The 22182-nt window shown below is 47.2% G+C and overlaps 1 protein-coding gene across 2 annotated transcripts in view; it reads right to left on the bottom strand.

The window, feature by feature from the left end:
• LOC109902359 (histone deacetylase 4) overlaps positions 1 to 21376 on the bottom strand; it is a 138435-nt gene extending 117059 nt beyond the window's left edge. For both annotated transcript variants that reach the window (XM_031793896.1, XM_031793898.1), the window contains exon 1: positions 21185 to 21376. In XM_031793896.1, coding sequence (XP_031649756.1) covers positions 21185 to 21188 — 4 coding nt within the window. In that variant the 5' untranslated portion in view covers positions 21189 to 21376. The remainder of the gene's footprint in view (positions 1 to 21184) is intronic.
• Positions 21377 to 22182: the final 806 nt, after the last annotated feature.

Here is a 22182-nt window from a genome sequence, read left to right as displayed (position 1 = left end):
GGGAAAGGCATACACGCAACCGAACACGCAGGCATGCATCCGCACACACAGACATGCTCACACCAATATATGTGCACACTCACACTAACCTCCAAATGTACACACACACACACCGTCGCTGCATTAAACACTCACACAGACACTCCGAGCTGCTCCTTCAGTCTCACACACAAAACATACATACCCAAATCGCACACATACCAGCCTCCTTCCTAGATAGGCAGGACAAAGAGCAATCTATAAAAGCAGCATTTAGACTAGGGCTGGGCGAAATGGCCTAAAAATCATATCTCATTTTTTTCAAACTTATGGGCGTTTCACAACACACATATTGTTCAAAGTAGCCACCCTTTGCCTGGATGACAGCTTTGCACACTCTTGGCATTCTCTCAACCAGCTTCATGAGGTAGTCACCTGTAATGCATTTCAATTAATCTAATTAATCTAATGAATTTGGGGTTTGTGGAGTTATACGTAGGCTAAATATTTGCCTTCCACAACCACAAGACCCACTAATAATTGTATTATTTTATCAAAAGAGTTTAACCTCTTGAAGCTAGGGGACACTATTTTTATGTTTGGAAAAATAACGTTCCCAAAGTAAACAGCCTATTTCTCAGGACCAGATGCTAGAATATGCATATGATTGACATATTATGATAGTTTTGGATAGTTTCCAAAACTGTCAAAATTTTGTCTGTGAGTTAAACAGAACTGATATTGCAGGCTAAAACCTGAGGAAAATCCAATTAGGAAGTGCCATTGTTTTTGAAACCTCTTGTCACGCCCTGGTCTTAGTATTTTGTGTTTTCTATATTTATTTGGTCAGGCCAGGGTGTGACATGGGTGTATTTTGTGTTATGTTTATATTATGGGGGTTTTTCGTAGGTTTTGGGATTGTGGCTTAGTGGGGTGTTCTAGCAAAGTCTATGGTTGCCTGAGGCGGTTCTCAATCAGAGGCAGGTGATTCTCGTTGTCTCTGATTGGGAACCATATTTAGGCAGCCATATTCTTTGAGTGTTTCGTGGGTGATTGTTCCTGTCAGTGTGTTTGTATTCACCAAATAGGCTCAGTCACTTTGGTTTTTATTTTTTCCTTGTTTTGGAAGAGAAGAGAACGAGCGCCATTCTCCTTGCGGAGATGGTGCTAAATACATCAACACGGTCGGTCCCTGGGATTGGGCTGGCCAACACGATTCATTTTGCTTGGAAGGAAAAGGAGTTGGAGCCTTTAGGACGGGAAACTTTTGGAAGGATAATATTGATGGGGATTCTAAAGTTGACGGTGAAGGACGTGTTTTGTTTCCAAGGCAACTCGTTGGAGGGAGCATACGACGTGGCACTATATACAGAGGAGAAACACGATGATATCCTGAGAAGGGCAAGAGCAGTGGGAGGCGAGAGGCCGATGAGCCACTATGAAATAACAAGCCTGGCGAAGAATAACTTTAGGGTTGTAACTGTCAACATTTACAACCCATACGTTAAGGATGAAGAGGTGAGGGCCTTTCTGGGGAGATACATGGATAACGTCTCCTCAGCAAGGCACCTCAAAGACTCCCTTGGGTTTTGGAATGGGAGGAGAGGCTTCCAGGCCCTCCTCAGAGAGGACCCAAAGGGACATGGTGGCTACCTCCATCCTCCTGCTATGTTCTCCCTAGGGGCTGACAGGGGGACGTTGTTTTATGCACGTCAGCCCCCATTTTGCAGGCGCTGTATGGCCTACGGCCACATATTCGCCTCGTGCAGCACAAGAAAATGCAGATTTTGTGGATCTGAGGAACACGAGGCGAAGGATTGTGACAAGCCTAAGGCGTGCCACGGGTGTGGCTCGTCAGCACACCTGTGGCGGGGGTGCCCGGCTCGTCAAAGGTCATATGCGTCTGCGGCTGGGGGGGGGAGCAGGAGCGGGGGATGGGGGAAGAAGAGGAGGGGAAGGAAGCAAGCCTAATGACCAGAGTACAGGTCCAGAGGGGAAGGCCGCAAGTAAGGAGGAGGAGCAAGAAGCGGCGGATGGAAGAGAGAAGGAAACAGGAGGCACGGGAGTAGGAGAACCAGGAAAAGCGGCGGAAGAAGGCAACCGAGTGGAGGAGCATGAGAGAGAAGAAAGCGAGGGAGGAGTGTTGGAGAAGGAGACGGTGGAAGAGCAAGTGGACTGGGGGGAAAGTGCCCTGGTGGAAGAGATGAGGGGTATGGTGGAGGAGCTGGTGGGGGGGGGGGTGGTATCTCTCCACTGCCGCCATCACCAAAGAAGAGAATGAAGAGTACGGTGCGATTGGCTGACAGTGAGAGGGAGGGGATGGCCAAGAGAGTGATGGGGGTGGGAGAAACCTCTGGGTTGCTGCTGGTTTCCCCAGGCCCTCAACTTCTGTTGGGTGGGGACACACCTAACAAGACTCAGGACTGGGTACAGGAGGAGGTGGGGAGTTTTTTGTTTGGGGACTCAGCCTCCCCGATTTTTTTCCAATCCAGCTGCAGCACTGGGGAGGGGGAGGATTGTGGGGGTAGACCCAGGGTGCAGGGCACCCCGAAGCCAAACACTATTCCTGCATCCTGGGTTGGTGAGATGGAGGAAGAGGGGGGGATGTCGGGAGTACGGATGGTGTTTTCACCGGTAGATATGGAGCAGGGGAGCATCGGGTGAGTCTCCTGTTTTTGATTTTTTTTCTGTCTGGGTTTAGAATTTGAGTGTATTACATGTTTTTATTTGATTCTTTCATGGGGTCTAATTTTACTTTTGTTACTTTAAATGTTAGGGGTTTAAGGGATTTTGTTAAGAGGAGGGCGGTTTTTAGTTATTTGGAGGGTGTGGGGTTTGATTTTTGTTTTTTACAGGAGGTTCACCTGAGGGATGGAGGGGATGTTAGTAGGTTTAAGAGGGAGTGGGACAAGGGGGAGTCGGTTTGGGGTATTGGGGGGGTGCACTCATCGGGGGTAGGGATTTTGTGTGGGCACAGGGAGGTAAAAGTGGAGGATTCTTTTGTGGTAATGCAGGGGAGGGTTATAGGGGTGGATGTCACGATAAGGGATTGTAAATTTAGATTAGTGGTGGTGTATGGGCCACAGGTGGTGGCAGACAGGAGGGAGATGGTGGACTGTCTGACGCCCCTGTGTGTCACAAATAGGAAATTAGTGATAGGGGGGGATTTTAATACAGATTTAGGAATAGGGGGGGATAGCAGTGCAGGCGCCATTACCAGGCTAATGGCTTGCCATGGTCTGGTTGATGGTGGTCTGCACACTACTCCGAAAATGGCCGGTCCTACATGGCGCAATTCCAGGGGGGTTGAGCGGAGGCTCGACTATATTTTTGTACCCAGGTCTTTGGGTAAGTTGTCTGGGCGGCTGTTGCCTGTTTTCTTTTCGGATCACGACGGGGTGCTCCTGCAGGTGGGGTCGCCAGTCTGCCTCTTTGGTAGGGGGTACTGGAAGTTAGATCGGGATGGAGGAGCAGGCTTTTGTTGACGGGTTTTATGATTTCTTTTGGAGGCTTGAAGGCCTCCGGTCCATATGCGAGGGGGTGTTAGAGTGGTGGGAATTAGTTAAGGTGAGGATTAGGGCTTTTATAATAGGGTATTGCAAGAGGAAAAAAAGGGAGGAGAGGAGGGAGGTGGATCGTATCCAAAGGTTAATTGAACTCGAGTATGAGGCAGGCAACCTCGGCGGGTCGTTTGACTGGGAGAGATCCGCTACCCTAAAGGCGCAGCTCAGGGAGTTGCAGGAGCGGAAGGCTCGAGCTTTCCTGGAGCGTGCGCATAGTGGCTTTCTAGAACACAATGAGACTTGTTCCGCTATGTTCTTTAAGTCGGTTAGGGCCAGACAGAGTAGGAAGGTAATGCATGGCATTAGGGAAGAAAATGGTAGTATAGTTAGAGAACCAGAGGATATGGTCAGGGTGACAACTGATCATTTCCAAGGTTTATTTAAGGAAAGGGAAATAGATGTAGAGCAGGGAAATGTGTTTTTAGAACACTTGTCCAGGCGGTTGCCGGAGGACATTAGAGAAGTGATGGAGGCCCAGATTTCACTAGAAGAGGTTGAGAGCGCTCTTAGGAGGATGGGAAAAGGGAAGGTGCCTGGGATGGATGGGCTGCCGGCTGAGTTTTATCTCAAGTTTTGGGGTATACTTGGACCAGTGGTCCTCGAAGTCTTGAAGGCCATCCTTGAGACGGGGGTCCCGGGGGGATCAATGGCTGTTGGTGTGCTGTCACTTTTATATAAGAAGGGGGAAGTAACAGACCTTGGCAACTGGCGGCCATTGACCATGCTGTGCGTAGATTACAAGCTACTTGCAAAGGTTTTAGCAGACCGGTTGCGCACAGCCCTTCCCTACGTCGTTCATGAGGATCAGACGTGCGGGGTAGAGGGCCGCTCTATTAGATGGAACCTACAGTTAATCAGGGACTCTATCGCTTGGGTTGAAGATAGAGGACTGCCTTTAATGGTAGCAGCGCTAGATCAGGCGAAAGCCTTTGATCGCGTGAATAGATCCTTTTTATTCAGAGTGTTAGGTCGATTAGGATTTGGGGAGAAGTTCATAGGATGGATTCGTACATTATATGTCGGAGCGGGGTGCCGAGTTAGTGTAAATAGTCACTTGGGTGACGTTTTTGACCTCTCGTCTGGGGTCAGGCAGGGGTGCCCACTCTCGGCTCTCCTCTTCGTTCTGTACATGGAGCCTCTGGGGGCTGCCATTAGGGCAGACACAGGGGTGGAAGGCTTGTTGATCCCTGGAAGTGGTGGGCTGCGTGTTAAGATGACGCAGTACGCCGACGACACTTCCTTGCTGCTGTGCAAGGACTCGTGCCTGACAAGGTCCCTTGCCATCTTTGGGGATTTCACCCGAGCGTCGGGAGCGGTTCTGAACCATGCAAAGTCTTCCGTCAAGTTTTTCGGTAGATGGCGCGGTAGAACGGATGTGCCCGGGGGGTTATCTCTCTGTGAGGGGGCCCTGAGGATTCTCGGGGTCCATTTTGAGACCTCTGGCTCAGCGACGCTGAACTGGAACATGCGTATCGCAGTGGTACAGAGGAAGCTAGCAATGTGGAAGGCTAGGTATTTGTCTTTTATGGGCAAAGTCCTGGTCCTAAAGGTGGATGTGTTGCCGTCTCTTTTGTATTTGGCGTACATCTACCCATTGCCGGCTTGTCTGAGGAGGCCTCTAGTGAGGCTTGTGTTTCAGTTCATGTGGAGTGGCAGGTGCGAGTGGGTCGCCAGGGCGCGCATGATCTGTCCCATCGGGGAGGGAGGTAGGGGGGTACCACATTTCCCCCTCAAGCTGGACACAATTTTTGTTTCTTTCTTGTTAACGGAGCTTGCTCATCCAGTGATACACCCATCCGGTTACCTCCTGCGGGTGTTCTTCTCATATCAGGCGAGAAGCATAATGGTGTGGTCTAACACGGGTCCTCGGGCAGAACAGCTGCCGTGGCACTTTGGTCATGCGGCCAAGTGGCTGCGTGCGCACCCTGAGGTTGAAGTTGCCCGAGTAGGTTTAGATCACAGGCACCTGTACGAGGAGGCCAGAAAGGCAGGGAGTCCGGTGCCTGTAGTGGGCATCTCGGAAGTGGTCTGGGAGGGAGTGCAGACGCGGGGTCTGGACAACAGGCTCAAGGACCTGAATTGGTTGAGCCTCCATAGGTGCTTGCCGGTACGTTCCATCATGTACCGGTATAGTTTGGTGCAATCCCCCACCTGTCCAAGATCCTCTTGTGGCAGGGAGGAGACTGTGCGCCATGTCTTTTGGGACTGTGCCTTTGCCGGAGTAGTATGGTCTAGGGCACGGGTGTTGTTAGGTTTGGTAAGGGGGGATTTTGTATTGACGTGGGCCAGGTTAGAGAGAGGTGTAGGGAGAGCGAGAGGGACGGATAGGGACAGGTTTCTGCTCTGGCTTCTCATGAGTCTCTTTAAACGGGGGCTGTGGGAAGCCAGGCAGAACATGGTGAAGACAGGGAGAGATTGGGGGGTGGAAGGGATAGTGAGGAGGGTGGAAGGAGATTTGAGGGGGAGGATGAAGAGGGAGGAGAGGAAGTGGGGGCAGCATGCTGCTCGGGAGAGGTGGAAGGGGGGTTTAGGGCTGGGTGTCATTTAGATTTGTAAGGGGATAGATTAGGGATGGGGAGATAGGGAAAGGTATTTTGTAGGGTGACGGGAGGGAAGATGCTCCCCTGAGGTTTTGTTTGGGGTTTATGTTTAGTTAAATTAGTTAAATTAAAATACCATTATTTGAGTATGTATGAAAATTATGAGTTGTAAAGAATGAATGGTATTGAAGATAATAAATTATTTTTTATAAAAAAAAAAAAATAGGCTCAGTCACTTTGGTTTTTATTTTTTCCTTGTTTTGGAAGAGAAGAGAACGAGCGCCATTCTCCTTGCGGAGATGGTGCTAAATACATCAACACGGTCGGTCCCTGGGATTGGGCTGGCCAACACGATTCATTTTGCTTGGAAGGAAAAGGAGTTGGAGCCTTTAGGACGGGAAACTTTTGGAAGGATAATATTGATGGGGATTCTAAAGTTGACGGTGAAGGACGTGTTTTGTTTCCAAGGCAACTCGTTGGAGGGAGCATACGACGTGGCACTATATACAGAGGAGAAACACGATGATATCCTGAGAAGGGCAAGAGCAGTGGGAGGCGAGAGGCCGATGAGCCACTATGAAATAACAAGCCTGGCGAAGAATAACTTTAGGGTTGTAACTGTCAACATTTACAACCCATACGTTAAGGATGAAGAGGTGAGGGCCTTTCTGGGGAGATACATGGATAACGTCTCCTCAGCAAGGCACCTCAAAGACTCCCTTGGGTTTTGGAATGGGAGGAGAGGCTTCCAGGCCCTCCTCAGAGAGGACCCAAAGGGACATGGTGGCTACCTCCATCCTCCTGCTATGTTCTCCCTAGGGGCTGACAGGGGGACGTTGTTTTATGCACGTCAGCCCCCATTTTGCAGGCGCTGTATGGCCTACGGCCACATATTCGCCTCGTGCAGCACAAGAAAATGCAGATTTTGTGGATCTGAGGAACACGAGGCGAAGGATTGTGACAAGCCTAAGGCGTGCCACGGGTGTGGCTCGTCAGCACACCTGTGGCGGGGGTGCCCGGCTCGTCAAAGGTCATATGCGTCTGCGGCTGGGGGGGGGAGCAGGAGCGGGGGATGGGGGAAGAAGAGGAGGGGAAGGAAGCAAGCCTAATGACCAGAGTACAGGTCCAGAGGGGAAGGCCGCAAGTAAGGAGGAGGAGCAAGAAGCGGCGGATGGAAGAGAGAAGGAAACAGGAGGCACGGGAGTAGGAGAACCAGGAAAAGCGGCGGAAGAAGGCAACCGAGTGGAGGAGCATGAGAGAGAAGAAAGCGAGGGAGGAGTGTTGGAGAAGGAGACGGTGGAAGAGCAAGTGGACTGGGGGGAAAGTGCCCTGGTGGAAGAGATGAGGGGTATGGTGGAGGAGCTGGTGGGGGGGGGGGTGGTATCTCTCCACTGCCGCCATCACCAAAGAAGAGAATGAAGAGTACGGTGCGATTGGCTGACAGTGAGAGGGAGGGGATGGCCAAGAGAGTGATGGGGGTGGGAGAAACCTCTGGGTTGCTGCTGGTTTCCCCAGGCCCTCAACTTCTGTTGGGTGGGGACACACCTAACAAGACTCAGGACTGGGTACAGGAGGAGGTGGGGAGTTTTTTGTTTGGGGACTCAGCCTCCCCGATTTTTTTCCAATCCAGCTGCAGCACTGGGGAGGGGGAGGATTGTGGGGGTAGACCCAGGGTGCAGGGCACCCCGAAGCCAAACACTATTCCTGCATCCTGGGTTGGTGAGATGGAGGAAGAGGGGGGGATGTCGGGAGTACGGATGGTGTTTTCACCGGTAGATATGGAGCAGGGGAGCATCGGGTGAGTCTCCTGTTTTTGATTTTTTTTCTGTCTGGGTTTAGAATTTGAGTGTATTACATGTTTTTATTTGATTCTTTCATGGGGTCTAATTTTACTTTTGTTACTTTAAATGTTAGGGGTTTAAGGGATTTTGTTAAGAGGAGGGCGGTTTTTAGTTATTTGGAGGGTGTGGGGTTTGATTTTTGTTTTTTACAGGAGGTTCACCTGAGGGATGGAGGGGATGTTAGTAGGTTTAAGAGGGAGTGGGACAAGGGGGAGTCGGTTTGGGGTATTGGGGGGGTGCACTCATCGGGGGTAGGGATTTTGTGTGGGCACAGGGAGGTAAAAGTGGAGGATTCTTTTGTGGTAATGCAGGGGAGGGTTATAGGGGTGGATGTCACGATAAGGGATTGTAAATTTAGATTAGTGGTGGTGTATGGGCCACAGGTGGTGGCAGACAGGAGGGAGATGGTGGACTGTCTGACGCCCCTGTGTGTCACAAATAGGAAATTAGTGATAGGGGGGGATTTTAATACAGATTTAGGAATAGGGGGGGATAGCAGTGCAGGCGCCATTACCAGGCTAATGGCTTGCCATGGTCTGGTTGATGGTGGTCTGCACACTACTCCGAAAATGGCCGGTCCTACATGGCGCAATTCCAGGGGGGTTGAGCGGAGGCTCGACTATATTTTTGTACCCAGGTCTTTGGGTAAGTTGTCTGGGCGGCTGTTGCCTGTTTTCTTTTCGGATCACGACGGGGTGCTCCTGCAGGTGGGGTCGCCAGTCTGCCTCTTTGGTAGGGGGTACTGGAAGTTAGATCGGGATGGAGGAGCAGGCTTTTGTTGACGGGTTTTATGATTTCTTTTGGAGGCTTGAAGGCCTCCGGTCCATATGCGAGGGGGTGTTAGAGTGGTGGGAATTAGTTAAGGTGAGGATTAGGGCTTTTATAATAGGGTATTGCAAGAGGAAAAAAAGGGAGGAGAGGAGGGAGGTGGATCGTATCCAAAGGTTAATTGAACTCGAGTATGAGGCAGGCAACCTCGGCGGGTCGTTTGACTGGGAGAGATCCGCTACCCTAAAGGCGCAGCTCAGGGAGTTGCAGGAGCGGAAGGCTCGAGCTTTCCTGGAGCGTGCGCATAGTGGCTTTCTAGAACACAATGAGACTTGTTCCAATATGTTCTTTAAGTCGGTTAGGGCCAGACAGAGTAGGAAGGTAATGCATGGCATTAGGGAAGAAAATGGTAGTATAGTTAGAGAACCAGAGGATATGGTCAGGGTGACAACTGATCATTTCCAAGGTTTATTTAAGGAAAGGGAAATAGATGTAGAGCAGGGAAATGTGTTTTTAGAACACTTGTCCAGGCGGTTGCCGGAGGACATTAGAGAAGTGATGGAGGCCCAGATTTCACTAGAAGAGGTTGAGAGCGCTCTTAGGAGGATGGGAAAAGGGAAGGTGCCTGGGATGGATGGGTTGCCGGCTGAGTTTTATCTCAAGTTTTGGGGTATACTTGGACCAGTGGTCCTCGAAGTCTTGAAGGCCATCCTTGAGACGGGGGTCCCGGGGGGATCAATGGCTGTTGGTGTGCTGTCACTTTTATATAAGAAGGGGGAAGTAACAGACCTTGGCAACTGGCGGCCATTGACCATGCTGTGTGTAGATTACAAGCTACTTGCAAAGGTTTTAGCAGACCGGTTGCGCACAGCCCTTCCCTACGTCGTTCATGAGGATCAGACGTGCGGGGTAGAGGACCGCTCTATTAGATGGAACCTACAGTTAATCAGGGACTCCATCGCTTGGGTTGAAGATAGAGGACTGCCTTTAATGGTAGCAGTGCTAGATCAGGCGAAAGCCTTTGATCGCGTGAATAGATCCTTTTTATTCAGAGTGTTAGGTCGATTAGGATTTGGGGAGAAGTTCATAGGATGTATTCGTACATTATATGTCGGAGCGGCGTGCCGAGTTAGTGTAAATAGTCACTTGGGTGACGTTTTTGACCTCTCGTCTGGGGTCAGGCAGGGGTACCCACTCTCGGCTCTCCTCTTCGTTCTGTACATGGAGCCTCTGGGGGCTGCCATTAGGGCAGACACAGGGGTGGAAGGCTTGTTGATCCCTGGAAGTGGTGGGCTGCGTGTTAAGATGACGCAGTACGCCGACGACACTTCCTTGCTGCTGTGCAAGGACTCGTGCTTGACAAGGTCCCTTGCCATCTTTAGGGATTTCACCCGAGCGTCGGGAGCGGTTCTGAACCATGCAAAGTCTTCCGTCAAGTTTTTCGGTAGATGGCGCGGTAGAACGGATGTGCCCGGGGGGTTATCTCTCTGTGAGGGGGCCCTGAGGATTCTCGGGGTCCATTTTGAGACCTCCGGCTCAGCGACGCTAAACTGGAACATGCATATCGCAGTGGTACAGAGGAAGCTAGCAATGTGGAAGGCTAGGTATTTGTCTTTTATGGGCAAAGTCCTGGTCCTAAAGGTGGATGTGTTGCCGTCTCTTTTGTATTTGGCGTACATCTACCCATTGCCGGCTTGTCTGAGGAGGCCTCTAGCGAGGCTTGTGTTTCAGTTCATGTGGAGTGGCAGGTGCGAGTGGGTCGCCAGGGCACGCATGATCTGTCCCATCAGGGAGGGAGGTAGGGGGGTACCACATTTCCCCCTCAAGCTGGACACAATTTTTGTTTCTTTCTTGTTAACGGAGCTTGCTCATCCAGTGATACACCCGTCCGGTTACCTCCTGCGGGTGTTCTTCTCGTATCAGGCGAGAAGCGTAATGGTGTGGTCTAACACGGGTCCTCGGGCGGAACAGCTGCCGTGGCACTTTGGTCATGCGGCCAAGTGGCTGCGTGCGCACCCTGAGGTTGAAGATGCCCGAGTAGGTTTAGATCACAGGCACCTGTACGAGGAGGTCAGAAAGGCAGGGAGTCCGGCGCCTGTAGTGGGTATCTCGGAAGTGGTCTGGGAGGGAGTGCAGGCGCGGGGTCTGGACAACAGGCTCAAGGACCTGAATTGGTTGAGCCTCCATAAGTGCTTGCCGGTACGTTCCATCATGTACCGGTATAGTTTGGTGCAATCCCCCACCTGTCCAAGATCCTCTTGTGGCAGGGAGGAGACTGTGCGCCATGTCTTTTGGGACTGTGCCTTTGCCGGAGTAGTATGGGCTAGGGCACGGGTGTGTTTGGTTTGATAAGGGGGGATTTTGTATTGACATGGGCCAGGTTAGAGAGAGGTGTAGGGAGAGCGAGAGGGACGGATAGGGACAGGTTTCTGCTCTGGCTTCTCATGAGTCTCTTTATACGGGGGCTGTGGGAAGCCAGGCAGAACATGGTGAAGACAGGGAGAGATTGGGGGGTGGAAGGGATAGTGAGGAGGGTGGAAGGAGATTTGAGGGGGAGGATGAAGAGGGAGGAGAGGAAGTGGGGGCAGCACGCTGCTCGGGAGGGGTGGAAGGGGGGTTTAGGGCTGGGTGTCATTTAGATTTGCAAGGGGATAGATTAGGGACGGGGAGATAGGGAAAGGTAGTTTGTAGGGTGACGGGGAGGGAAGATGCTCCAATGAGGTTTTGTTTGGGGTTTTTGTTTAGTTAAATTAGTTAAATTAAAATACCATTATTTGAGTATGTATGAAAATCATGAGTTGTAAAGAATGAATGGTATTGAAGATAATAAATTATTTTTTATAAAAATAAAAAAAAGATTAGGTTTTCACGTTCCGTTTTGTTGTTTTGTATTTTCGTGTGTCATCTTCATTAAAGATGTATCGTATTAACCATGCTGAAAAAAAATATGCTGTATAGGTTTTCACGTTCCGTTTGTTGTTTTGTATTTCGTGTTTATTCGTTTATTAAACATGTATCTAACTTACCACACTGCATTTTGGTCCGACTCTCTTTCGACGGAAGAAAACCGTAACACCTCTCTGTTGTTATGCATCCCTATTGCCCATTTAAAGGGATATCAACCAGATTCCTTTTTCTATGGCTTCCCTAAGGTATCAACAGCCTTTAGACATAGTTTCACGCTTTTATTTTGAAGACTGAGCGTGAACGACCACATTGCGTAAATGGATAGGTGGGGGCTCTCAGAGTGAGTTGTGCGCAAAAGAGAAAGGCGGCCATTGTTACTCCCGTTCCTATTCCTATCCCGGTTGATATATTATCAGATAGATATTTGAAAAACACCCTGGGGATTGATTATAAAAAACGTTGGACATTTTTCTGTGGACATTATGGATATCATTTCGAATTTTTGTCTGCGTTGTCGTGACCGCTCTTTCCCGTGGATTCCTGGGTATAACGCACCAAACTTTTGGATATAAAAATATCTTTATGGAACAAAAGGAACATTTGTTGTCTAACTGGGAGTCTCGTGAGTGAAAACATCCGAAGATCATCAAAGGTAAACTATTAATTTGATTGCTTTTCTGATTTTCGTGACCAAGTTACCTGATGCTAAGTGTACTTATTGTTTTGTCGAGCGATCGATAAACTTACACAAACGCTTGTATTGCTTTCGCTGTAAAGCATCATTTCAAAATCTGAGACGACAGGTGGATTAACAAAAGGCTAAGCTGTGTTTTGCAATATTGCACTTGTGATTTCATGAATATGAATATTTTCTAGTAATATTATTTGACTGTGGCGCTATGCTATTCAGCGTTGCTGATGAAAATGATACCGGATCCGGGATGGGTGGTTCAGAGAGGTTAACCTGCATTTTTTTTGCAATAATCACTAATCTGCCTTTCATGTCTGTCTATGAACATGCCCTTTTTTTTGTTACAAATTTAACTAGAACCATGCATAATGCACATTTACTAATAATGACTACAATGAACACGGGTCTTATCAACAATCTCTCAAGCCCACATGCTAGTGATTACCCAGCTAATCTTTATATTTCAAGGTTAGCCAACGTGGATCTATTTGCTAGCTAACAAGTGTCATAACTCTCCTGTGAAGATCTGAAGGATCAGGTTACAGTGGGTCCGCTCCACAGCACCCTCTCTCTCCCGCAGAGGTGGAGGGGGCTGCTTTATGGCAGTCATAAAATACTCTGCTTCTGGGCTCTAGTATTTGAGATTGGAATTTGACTGTGGAACACTGAGAGACACTTGGACATCAAAAGATTGAATAAATGAACAGTATTTCTGTACTCCAAGCAGTTGGAGTGGTCCGTGAACACTTAAGGAACAGTCATGTCAAGTTTGTTTCATTTGGTGACCTCATGAAGGATAGGAGACACACATTACTGTTTATTTGTTTGCATACACTTCTCAATTATGGGGTTTGCATCTGCATGTTATTTAAAATAACTGATTAAGCATAAGAATACTTTTGGAAAGATAACAATGTGATCTTAGTCTTCTAAATGATAACTAAATGATAATTGTTCTTCATAGTAACTTATGATCAGTCAGTGGCCATGCCACCGTGAGCATAGACATTACACGGCGTCATGGAACGGCCCCTTTTCTACTAAAGCATAAAACCCACTTCCAAACTAAATTTACATTAGACCAGAAAACGGAAGCGGTTGGTACATGTTGAAATGGTTGGCAACTTTACCAAAGGACAAGACCAGAAAACGTGGAAGCGGTCGGTACATGTTGAAATGGTTGGCAAGTCGTCCCATGGACAAGACCAGAGAATGTGGAGATCATTCCCACGTTGAAATGGCTAAGAAATCTATAAAGTAAAGAACCATTTTTCAGGCTGCAGCTGTTTAAGTATTTTAGTCTGGTAAATGCAACCTGATGTATCCATTATAACAAGCTACAACTACGAAAGACTTAGATCACTGGTGGACAAACCACAGACTTTCTGTCGACAATCTATCCAGCAGACGGACTGGCGATCGCAGGGAGGGACAACCAAAAGCATACACTCGTTCATATGTAAATTGTAATTTATTTTAGAGTGAGCAGTTGTTCATGTTCAAAGTATTATCATTTCCATGGGGGTAGCTATCGACTGTATGTACGGGGGTCCACTCAGTTTCCCGCTCTTGATCTGGCCCCACCCCTTCCCTTTGTCTATCAAGCCGTCATATCTGCTTAGCCCACCAGGGACTTTTCAGTGTATCATATCAGTAACCAAGGTATAACCATTGTGTGTGTTTATATAATTCTGTCATTGGTTAGTTAGTCAGTAAATAAATAATTAAGCCAATTTGAATATCGCTGATTCATGATTTATGATGCTATGGTTCGTGGCAGATATACAAGGGTTTGTTACATTCAGGAATGAGACTGATGAGGTAATAATACATTAATAGTAGACTGTAATAGTAATAGTAATCAATAAGATAATAAAATATCTGAAGAGTTATATTCAGGAAATTGTATCTCAATAAATAACATTTTCCCGTGGTGCCCAGACTTCCTAGCTAATTACTATTCCGTGATTTGTTTATTTACACAGAGAATTGAATTGATAATATAACAGTCTACATTTAATGACAGCAAACTTCAAAACACAAGGTTGAACAGTTAAATTGAACAGTTGAACCCTTGAACAGTTGAACCCCAAAGCGCAGTGCGCTTAAAATGTTTTTATTCTGTAAGAACAAGGACATGTTTGACTTTCAGAAATATATATTGGTCAAGCTCAGGCACATACCTTTTTTTGTGTGTTTTACAACCTGTTAGGTGCATAACCCTAACAGGGTGGAAATTTGGAGTCCAACTTAGCTCTGTGCCATAGCCATAGCTCTGTGAGCGAGCAAGAATGAGCTAGCATAATGGCGAACACTTGAACAGGATTTTAACTTCTCTCTCAAACATATTTTAACATTTTGAAATGTGGCTAATTTTCTCTATAATTTAGCCTAACAGGGTGGACATTTATGAGTGGGACATACAGACTAACAACATGAAACATAGAAAAACAGGAAATTGTGAAAAACTGAGTTTAAAAGCAACACGGTCTTGGGTGAATTTTGGCCCATTCCTCCTGACAGAGCTGTTGTAACTGAGTCAGGTGTGTAGGCCTCCTTGCTTGCACACGCTTTCTCAGTTATGCCCACAAATGTTCTATAGAATTGAGGTCAGGGCTTTGTAATGGCCACTCCAATACATTGACTTTGTTGTCTTTAAGCCATTTTGCCACAACTTTGGAAGCATGCTTGTGGTCAATGTTCATTATGAAGACCCATTTGTAATCAAGCTTTAACTTCCTGACTCATGTCTTGAGATGTTGCTTCAATATACCCACATAATTTTCCTACCTCATGCCATCTATTTTGTGAAGTGAACCAGTCCCTCCTGCAGCAAAGCACCCCCACAACATGATGCTGCCACCCCCATGCTTCACGGTTGGGATGGTGTTCTTCGGCTTGCAAGCCTCCCCCTTTTTCCTCCAAACATAACGATGGTCATTATTGCTAAATAGTTCTATTTTTGTTTCATCAGACCAGAGGACATTTCTCCAAAAAGTACGATCTTTGTCCCCATGTGCAGTTGCAAACCGTAGTCTGGCTTTTTAATGGCGGTTTTGGAGCATTGGCTTCTTCCTTTCTGAGTGGCCTTTCAGGTTATGTCGACATAGGACTCGTTTTAACTGTGGATATAGATACCTTTGTATCTGTTTCCTCCAGCATCTTCACAAGGTCCTTTGCTGTTGTTCTGGGATTGAGTCGCAATTTTCGCATCAAAGTACGTTCAATGTCTAGGAGACAGAACGCCTCTCCATCCTGAGCGATATGACAGCTGCCTGGTCCCATGTGTTTATTCTTGCGTACTATTGTTTGTACAGATGAATGTGTAACCTTCAGGAATTTGGAAATTGCTCCCAAGGATGAACCAGACTTGTAGTCTACAAAATGTCTTTCTGAGATCGAGGCTGATTTCTTTTGATTAACCCATGATGTCAAGCAAAGAGGCACTGAGTTTGAAAGTAGGCCTTGAAATACATCCACAGGTACAACTCCTATTGACTCAAATTATGTCAATTAGCCTATCAGCAGCTTCTAAAGCCATGACATCATTTTCTGGACTTTTCCAAGCTGTTTAAAGGCACAGTCAACTTAGTGTATGTAAACTTCTGACCCACTGGAATTGTGATACAGTGAATTATAAGTGAAATAATCTGTCTGTAAACAATTGTTGGAAAAACTACTTGTGTCATGCACAAAGTAGATGTCCTTACCGACTTGCCAAAACTATAGTTTGTTAACTAGAAATTTGTGGAGTGGTTGAAAAACGAGTTTTAATGACTCCAACCTAAGTGTATGTAAACTTCAGACCTCAACTGTATAACGCCTTTCGGAATTCACATTCTGCACTAAATAAGCAGTTATATTTCAAGGGGGCAGAAAAGGCACCGCAAAGTAGGAATGACCCGCCCACCTTATTTTTCAGAATGACAACGAGTTGGCAATTCCTTTATATAATTGTTTTATGCTTATTGCACATTTACAGAACACAGACTAGACAGCTAGTATAACAGTCTTTGTCTAAAATGCTGCTAGCGGTATGTGGTACCCCAATGCCGCGTGTGACAAACTGAGCATTCGTTTTCCAGAATCAACGTTCATTGATAGTGGCGTCTGCTCTATGTGCAATTTTGATAAGTTGAGACATAAAAAGGGGATTGTTGGAAAGGTTCACTCCTCCTCTATTACAGTAGAAGAATACCTCAATGTGTTTTGGTGTCCATACGACTGTTTCTGATTTTGTTGGACCAAACCTCAAATGCAAATAGCAAGTTGAAACCGCTTGTCAGGGAGGAAGATGTGATCTCTCAACTTTATTGGCGTGAGAGGCAGGGGGGGGGGGGGCTTGGTGTGTATGTAAACCATAGAGGAAGAGGCAAAGCGAGAGGTTTGACTCTTGCTAAAAATCTGTCCAAAATAAGGCCAATGCATTTCTAAAAATATATGGCAACTAGAAATCAAAACTGGATAGTCTTCAGAGATAGATGGGAAGAGTGGAGGGTAGCTGAAGGCTGAAAACATCTTAAAAAACAAATGTAAAATGTACATTACACGACCAAATGTTCGTCGAACAACTCAGTTGTTCCCCCTTTTGCTGCTATAACAGCCTGCACTCTTCTGGGAAGGCTTTTCACTAGATGTTTGCTGCAGGGACCTTCTTCTTTTCATCCACAAGAGCATTAGTGAGGTCAGGCTTTGATGTTGGGCGATTAGGCTTGGCTCACAGTTGGAGGTCCAATTCATCCCAAAGATGTTCGATGGGGTTGAGGTCAGGGCTCTGTGCAGGCAAGTCAAGTTCTTCCACACCGATCTCAACAAACCATTTCTGTATGGACCTCACTTTGTGCACAGGAGCATTGTCATGCTGAAACAGGAAAGGGCATTCCCCAAACTGTTTCCACAAAGTTGGAAGCACAGAATCATCTAGAATGTCATTGTATGCTGTAGTGTTAATATTCCCCTTCACTGGAACTAAGGGGCTTAGCCCGAACCATGAAAAACAGCCCCAGACCACTTTTCATCCTCCACCAAACATGACAGTTCGCACTATGCATCCGCCAAACCCAGATTGGTCCGTTTGGCTGCCAGATGGTGAAGCGCGATTCATTACTCCAGAGAACGTTGTTACCACTGCTCCAGATTCCAATGGCGGTGAGTTTACCACCCCTCCAGCCGATGCTTGGCATTGAGCATGGTGATCTTAGGCTTAAGCTACCAACGAACAGTTCTTGTGCTGAAGTTGCTTCCAGAGGCAGTTTGGAACTCGGTAGTTGCAACAAAGGACAGACGATTTGTGAGCTTGTGTGGCCTACCACTTCGCGATGGAGCCGTTGTTGCTCTGAGACGTTTCCACTTCACAACAACAGCACTTACAGCTGATTGGGGCAGCTCTAGCAGGGGAGAAATTTGACAAATTGACTTGACGGTGCATACTGCCAATGTTTGTGTATGGAGATTGCATGGCCGTGTGCTCCATTTTATATCCCTGCTAGCAACGGATGTGCTAAAATAGCCAAATTCACTCATTTGAAAGGGTGACCAGATACTTTTGAATATATAGTGTACATAGTATGTACAACCTGAAAGTAGAAGAATTGGTATTGTTGTCCATTAGTTTATTCCAATTAGGGAAGGGATGGTAGGGTTTGGGGAAAATAATAAAGCAGAAAGATAATAGAAAACATCAGCCTAGGTGTGTGTGCAGTGCCTTTGGGAAAGTAGTCAGACCCCTTGACTTGTTCCACATTTTGTTACATTACAGCCTTATTCTAATGTTGATTAAATTAAATGTTTTCCTCATCAATCTACACACAATACACTATAATCAGAAAACGAAACAGGTTTTATAAATACATTATTTACATTCAGAATGTTTGCTATGAGACTCGAAATTGAGCTCAGGTGCATCCCGTTTCCATTGATCATCCTTGAGATGTTCCTACAACTTGATTTGGAGTCCACCTGTGGTCAATTCAATTGATTGGACATGATTTGGAAAAGGCACAAACCTGTCTACATATGGTCCCACAGTTGACAGTGCATGTCAGAGCAAAAACCAAGCCATGAGGTCGAAGGAATTGTCAGTAGAGCTCAGAGACAGGATAGTGTCGAGGCACAGATTTGGGGAAGGGTAAAAGAAATGTCTGCAGCATTGAAGGTCCCCAAGAACACAGTGGCCTCCATTCTTCTTAAATGGAAGATGTTTGGAACCAGCAAGACTCTTTCTAGAGCTGGCCGCCTGGCCAAACTGAGCAATCGGGGGAGAAGGGCCTTCGTCACTGAGAACCCGATGGTCCCTCTGACAGAGTTCCTCTGTGGAGATGGGAGAACCTTCCAGAAGGACAACCATGTCTGCAGCACTCAACCAATCAGGCTTTTATGGTAGAGTGGCCAGACAGAAGCCACTCCTCAGTAAAAGGCACATGACAGCCCACTTGGAGTTTGACAAAAGGCAACTAAAGATTGACCATGAGAAACAAGATTCTCTGGTCTGATGAAACCAAGATTGAACTCTTTGGCTTGAATGCCAAGCGTCACGACTGGAGGAAACCTGGCACCATCCCTCCGGTGAAGCATGGTGGATGTAGCATCATGCTGTGGGGATGTTTTTCAGCGTCAGGGACTGGGAGACTAGTCAGGATCGAGCAAAAGATGAAAGGAGCAAAGTAGAGAGATCCTTGATCAAAACCTGCTCCAGAGTGCTCAGGACCTCAGACTGGGGCGAACGTACACCTTCCAACAGGACAACGACCCTAAGCACACAGCCAAGACAATGCAGGAGTGGCTTCGGGACAAGTCTTTAGAGAATCTGCAGAGAAGTATAGGAGAAACATCCCAAATACTGGTGTGCCAAGCTTGTAGCGTCATACCCAAGAAAACTTGAGGCTGTAATTGCTGCCAAAGGTGCTTCAACAAAGTACTGAGTAAAGGATCTGAATACTTATGTAAACGGGATATTTCCGTGAATTGTTTTATATATATATTTTTTCACCATTTCTAAAAACCTGTTTTTGCTTTGTTATTATGGTGATTGATTTGGGGGAGATTGATGAGGGAGAAAAATGCCTTCATCCATTTTAGAATAAGGCTGTAACGTAACAAAATGTGGAGAAAGTAAGTTTGTCTGAATACTTTCCGAAGGCACTGTATGTGTGCATGCAAGTCCTTTAGGGTGTACTACAGAGGAAAGAATCACATCAGACTAGGCTAGGAGACTATGTTAAGAAACAGTGACAAAGAACTGACCTTAGATCAGCAGGGTCTAGTACAGAGGGCAAGCTGTGCCTATTCCAAGTGGCCTCTCGGATCATGAGAAAGATCATGGAAGAGTCTGATTTATTTATAGATCATGGTAAACTGTAGCAGCTATTGGTCTGGTATCCAGCCACAGTAGGGATTAGGGATCAACCATGTGTGGAATCCCCTGACATGGTATCACAGAGCCAATGACTCACACAGGTGCTTTAGAGGGGGTGGACGAGCCAATCAGGGGTGTGGCACGTGGTTGGAAAAACGAGCGCGTGGTTGGAAAAGGGGTAGGGGGCTGAGAGTCGTCCTTTGCATGCATACATGTTATATTTGTCCTTGTCTTGTTTCTCTCTCACTCTCCCTCTCTCTCCCACCTCTCAATCCTCCTCTCTCAACCTATCTCCCTTCTCTACGCCCCTCTGACTTTTCTTATCCTCCCTCTGCTGCCCAACTCTACCTCTATCCCTCTTATGTACGGTATGTAAACACAGCAATCTGTCTCTCTCTTACAGAGATTACACACACACAGTGGATAAATCCACAGTCAAACACGCCCGGCTCAGTCCTAAGGCTCTCTGTCATTGTACCATATCACATAGCACTGTACTTATGCCACTTATTTGACAGATAGCGCTGCACTCCACCAAACGTCACTCAACCACACACTGAAACCCAACCTAACCACACACTCAACCCCAGCCCATCTGCCAGTCAGCTAACAGACTGTTTAGTCTTCACAGTTTGCAATGGGTCGACTGGACATACTAAAACACACGGGGCTAGCAAAGAAACAACACAGGTGAAAGGACAAAAATAGATAAGGCTTTGAAAACATCGGACGACACTGTTCCATCCCAATGCCAAGGGATGAGCAGTGTTCAATATCATTTCATATCATATCACCCCTTCTTTGCCTACATCTATTCGTCCCTTCCCTCTGTCTTTTTTCTCTCTCTCTATTTTGTTTCTTTCCATATGGTTGTTTCACACGCTGGTTCGGCTCCTCTCTCTCTCCCTCTCCCTTTCATTCTCTCCCAGGCTCCGCTCTCTCGCTTTCTTCCTCTCCATGTGGTGCAGGGCAGACACAGTGAAGTGGAACATCGGGGCAGACAGACACACACACACACACACACAGGAGCATTCCTTAAAACACGAGACACACCAAGATTAAATCCACCACACACTTCCCAGTCCATGCGGTCACAATTCCAAGATGATGTGACACACATATTGTCAAATATATTAAGAAGCTACGCTAACACAAATAGATACCAAGGAGCAATGAACTACATACGGTGAGACACACAGAGACACACACAAACTCTCTATTTCACGCAGACACACTAACACACACCCCCTGACAGAGAGACACATAGCGGGCAGTAGTAGGTATCTGCTCCAGTGAGTGTGAGGCGCTCAAGGCTGCAGAGTGGAGCACTGGATAAAAGACATCCCTACCATGAGTCTACTCAGCCTGTCCACCCACACACACACACACACAAAATGCAATGGACACACAACAACACTATACTCCGCTATAACAACACACACACACACAACCCCAAACGGCATACTTTTGAAAACACAGGCACACAAACACAGAGACACACAGGCGTGGGCACACACTGTACAGCACAGAGCTCCTCTCACCCATCGGTTGTGCTTTCCGGATGGCGCGTTGCTAACGAGATCTGCTAGAGCAGCCTCACTGAACCAGAGCTCAACTCTCCACCGCTGACACAACACACTCAGTAAAACACAGCCTCAGTCCACAGCAGATACCGGAACAGTGCTCTCAGTCTCCACCTCTCTGTTTTCTCACACTCACTGTGTTCGGTTCGCTCTCTGGCTGTGTCCCCTCCCCTCTCTCTTGCTCTCTCTCTCTCTCTCTCTCTTGCTGGTGACATCAGAGGGCAGTCTCAGACATGCTGAGTGTTTGTGCGCTCCTCTCCCTCTCTCATTCCTGGAATAGGTTGATTTTCACAGAAAGGACGGACCTACGAGGGGGAGGGGGGGGATCTCTCGCCCTCCCTCCTTCCCTCCTTCCTTTTGCTCTCTTCTTTTCACCTCTTACTTATACTTTCTCCTTCCGTACTACTCAAAATCTTTCTCTTTCACCCTCGTTTCATCCCTCTCTCCATGCCCTTGCCCCGTCCTTCTGTTTAAGTCTAGCTCTTTTCCTACCTCATTAGTCAGTCTTCTTGTCCTCCCTCATTTCCGTCTCTCTCGCTCCTCGGATCCCTCCGTCCCAATGCTCTCCTTTTCATATGTGGCCCATTTCTCCATCATCACTGTCATAGTCATCCATCTCTATATCCTACCTTTTTTTGCTCTCTCGTCCTCTTCTCGCTCTCTCTGTCCCTCCCTCTTTCCCCATCCCTCTCTTATTAAGTCCACATGGGTTGGGTGTGATTCCAGACTGCTATGTGGCCACTGTCCAGACAGTCTGCAGTGGACTCTGGTCTACAGGGAAAGTGCTCTACATGAGATTTACAGATTAGCAAGTCACTGTGGCGAGTGGCTCTGCGAGACGCCGCAATTAGATTGCCTCATTTCCCTCTCTCCATCTATCTATAAATCCCCTCTCCAGCTACCCCTTGCCTCTCCCCTTCTGTCTCTATATATTCCATTTGTCTTCCTACATGTCT

Source organism: Oncorhynchus kisutch, linkage group LG2 (genome assembly GCF_002021735.2).
Source record: "Oncorhynchus kisutch isolate 150728-3 linkage group LG2, Okis_V2, whole genome shotgun sequence".
Classification (NCBI taxonomy): domain Eukaryota; kingdom Metazoa; phylum Chordata; class Actinopteri; order Salmoniformes; family Salmonidae; genus Oncorhynchus; species Oncorhynchus kisutch.
The sequence above is the reverse complement of the archived record's forward strand: the minus strand, read 5'-3'. Positions and strand labels throughout refer to the sequence as shown.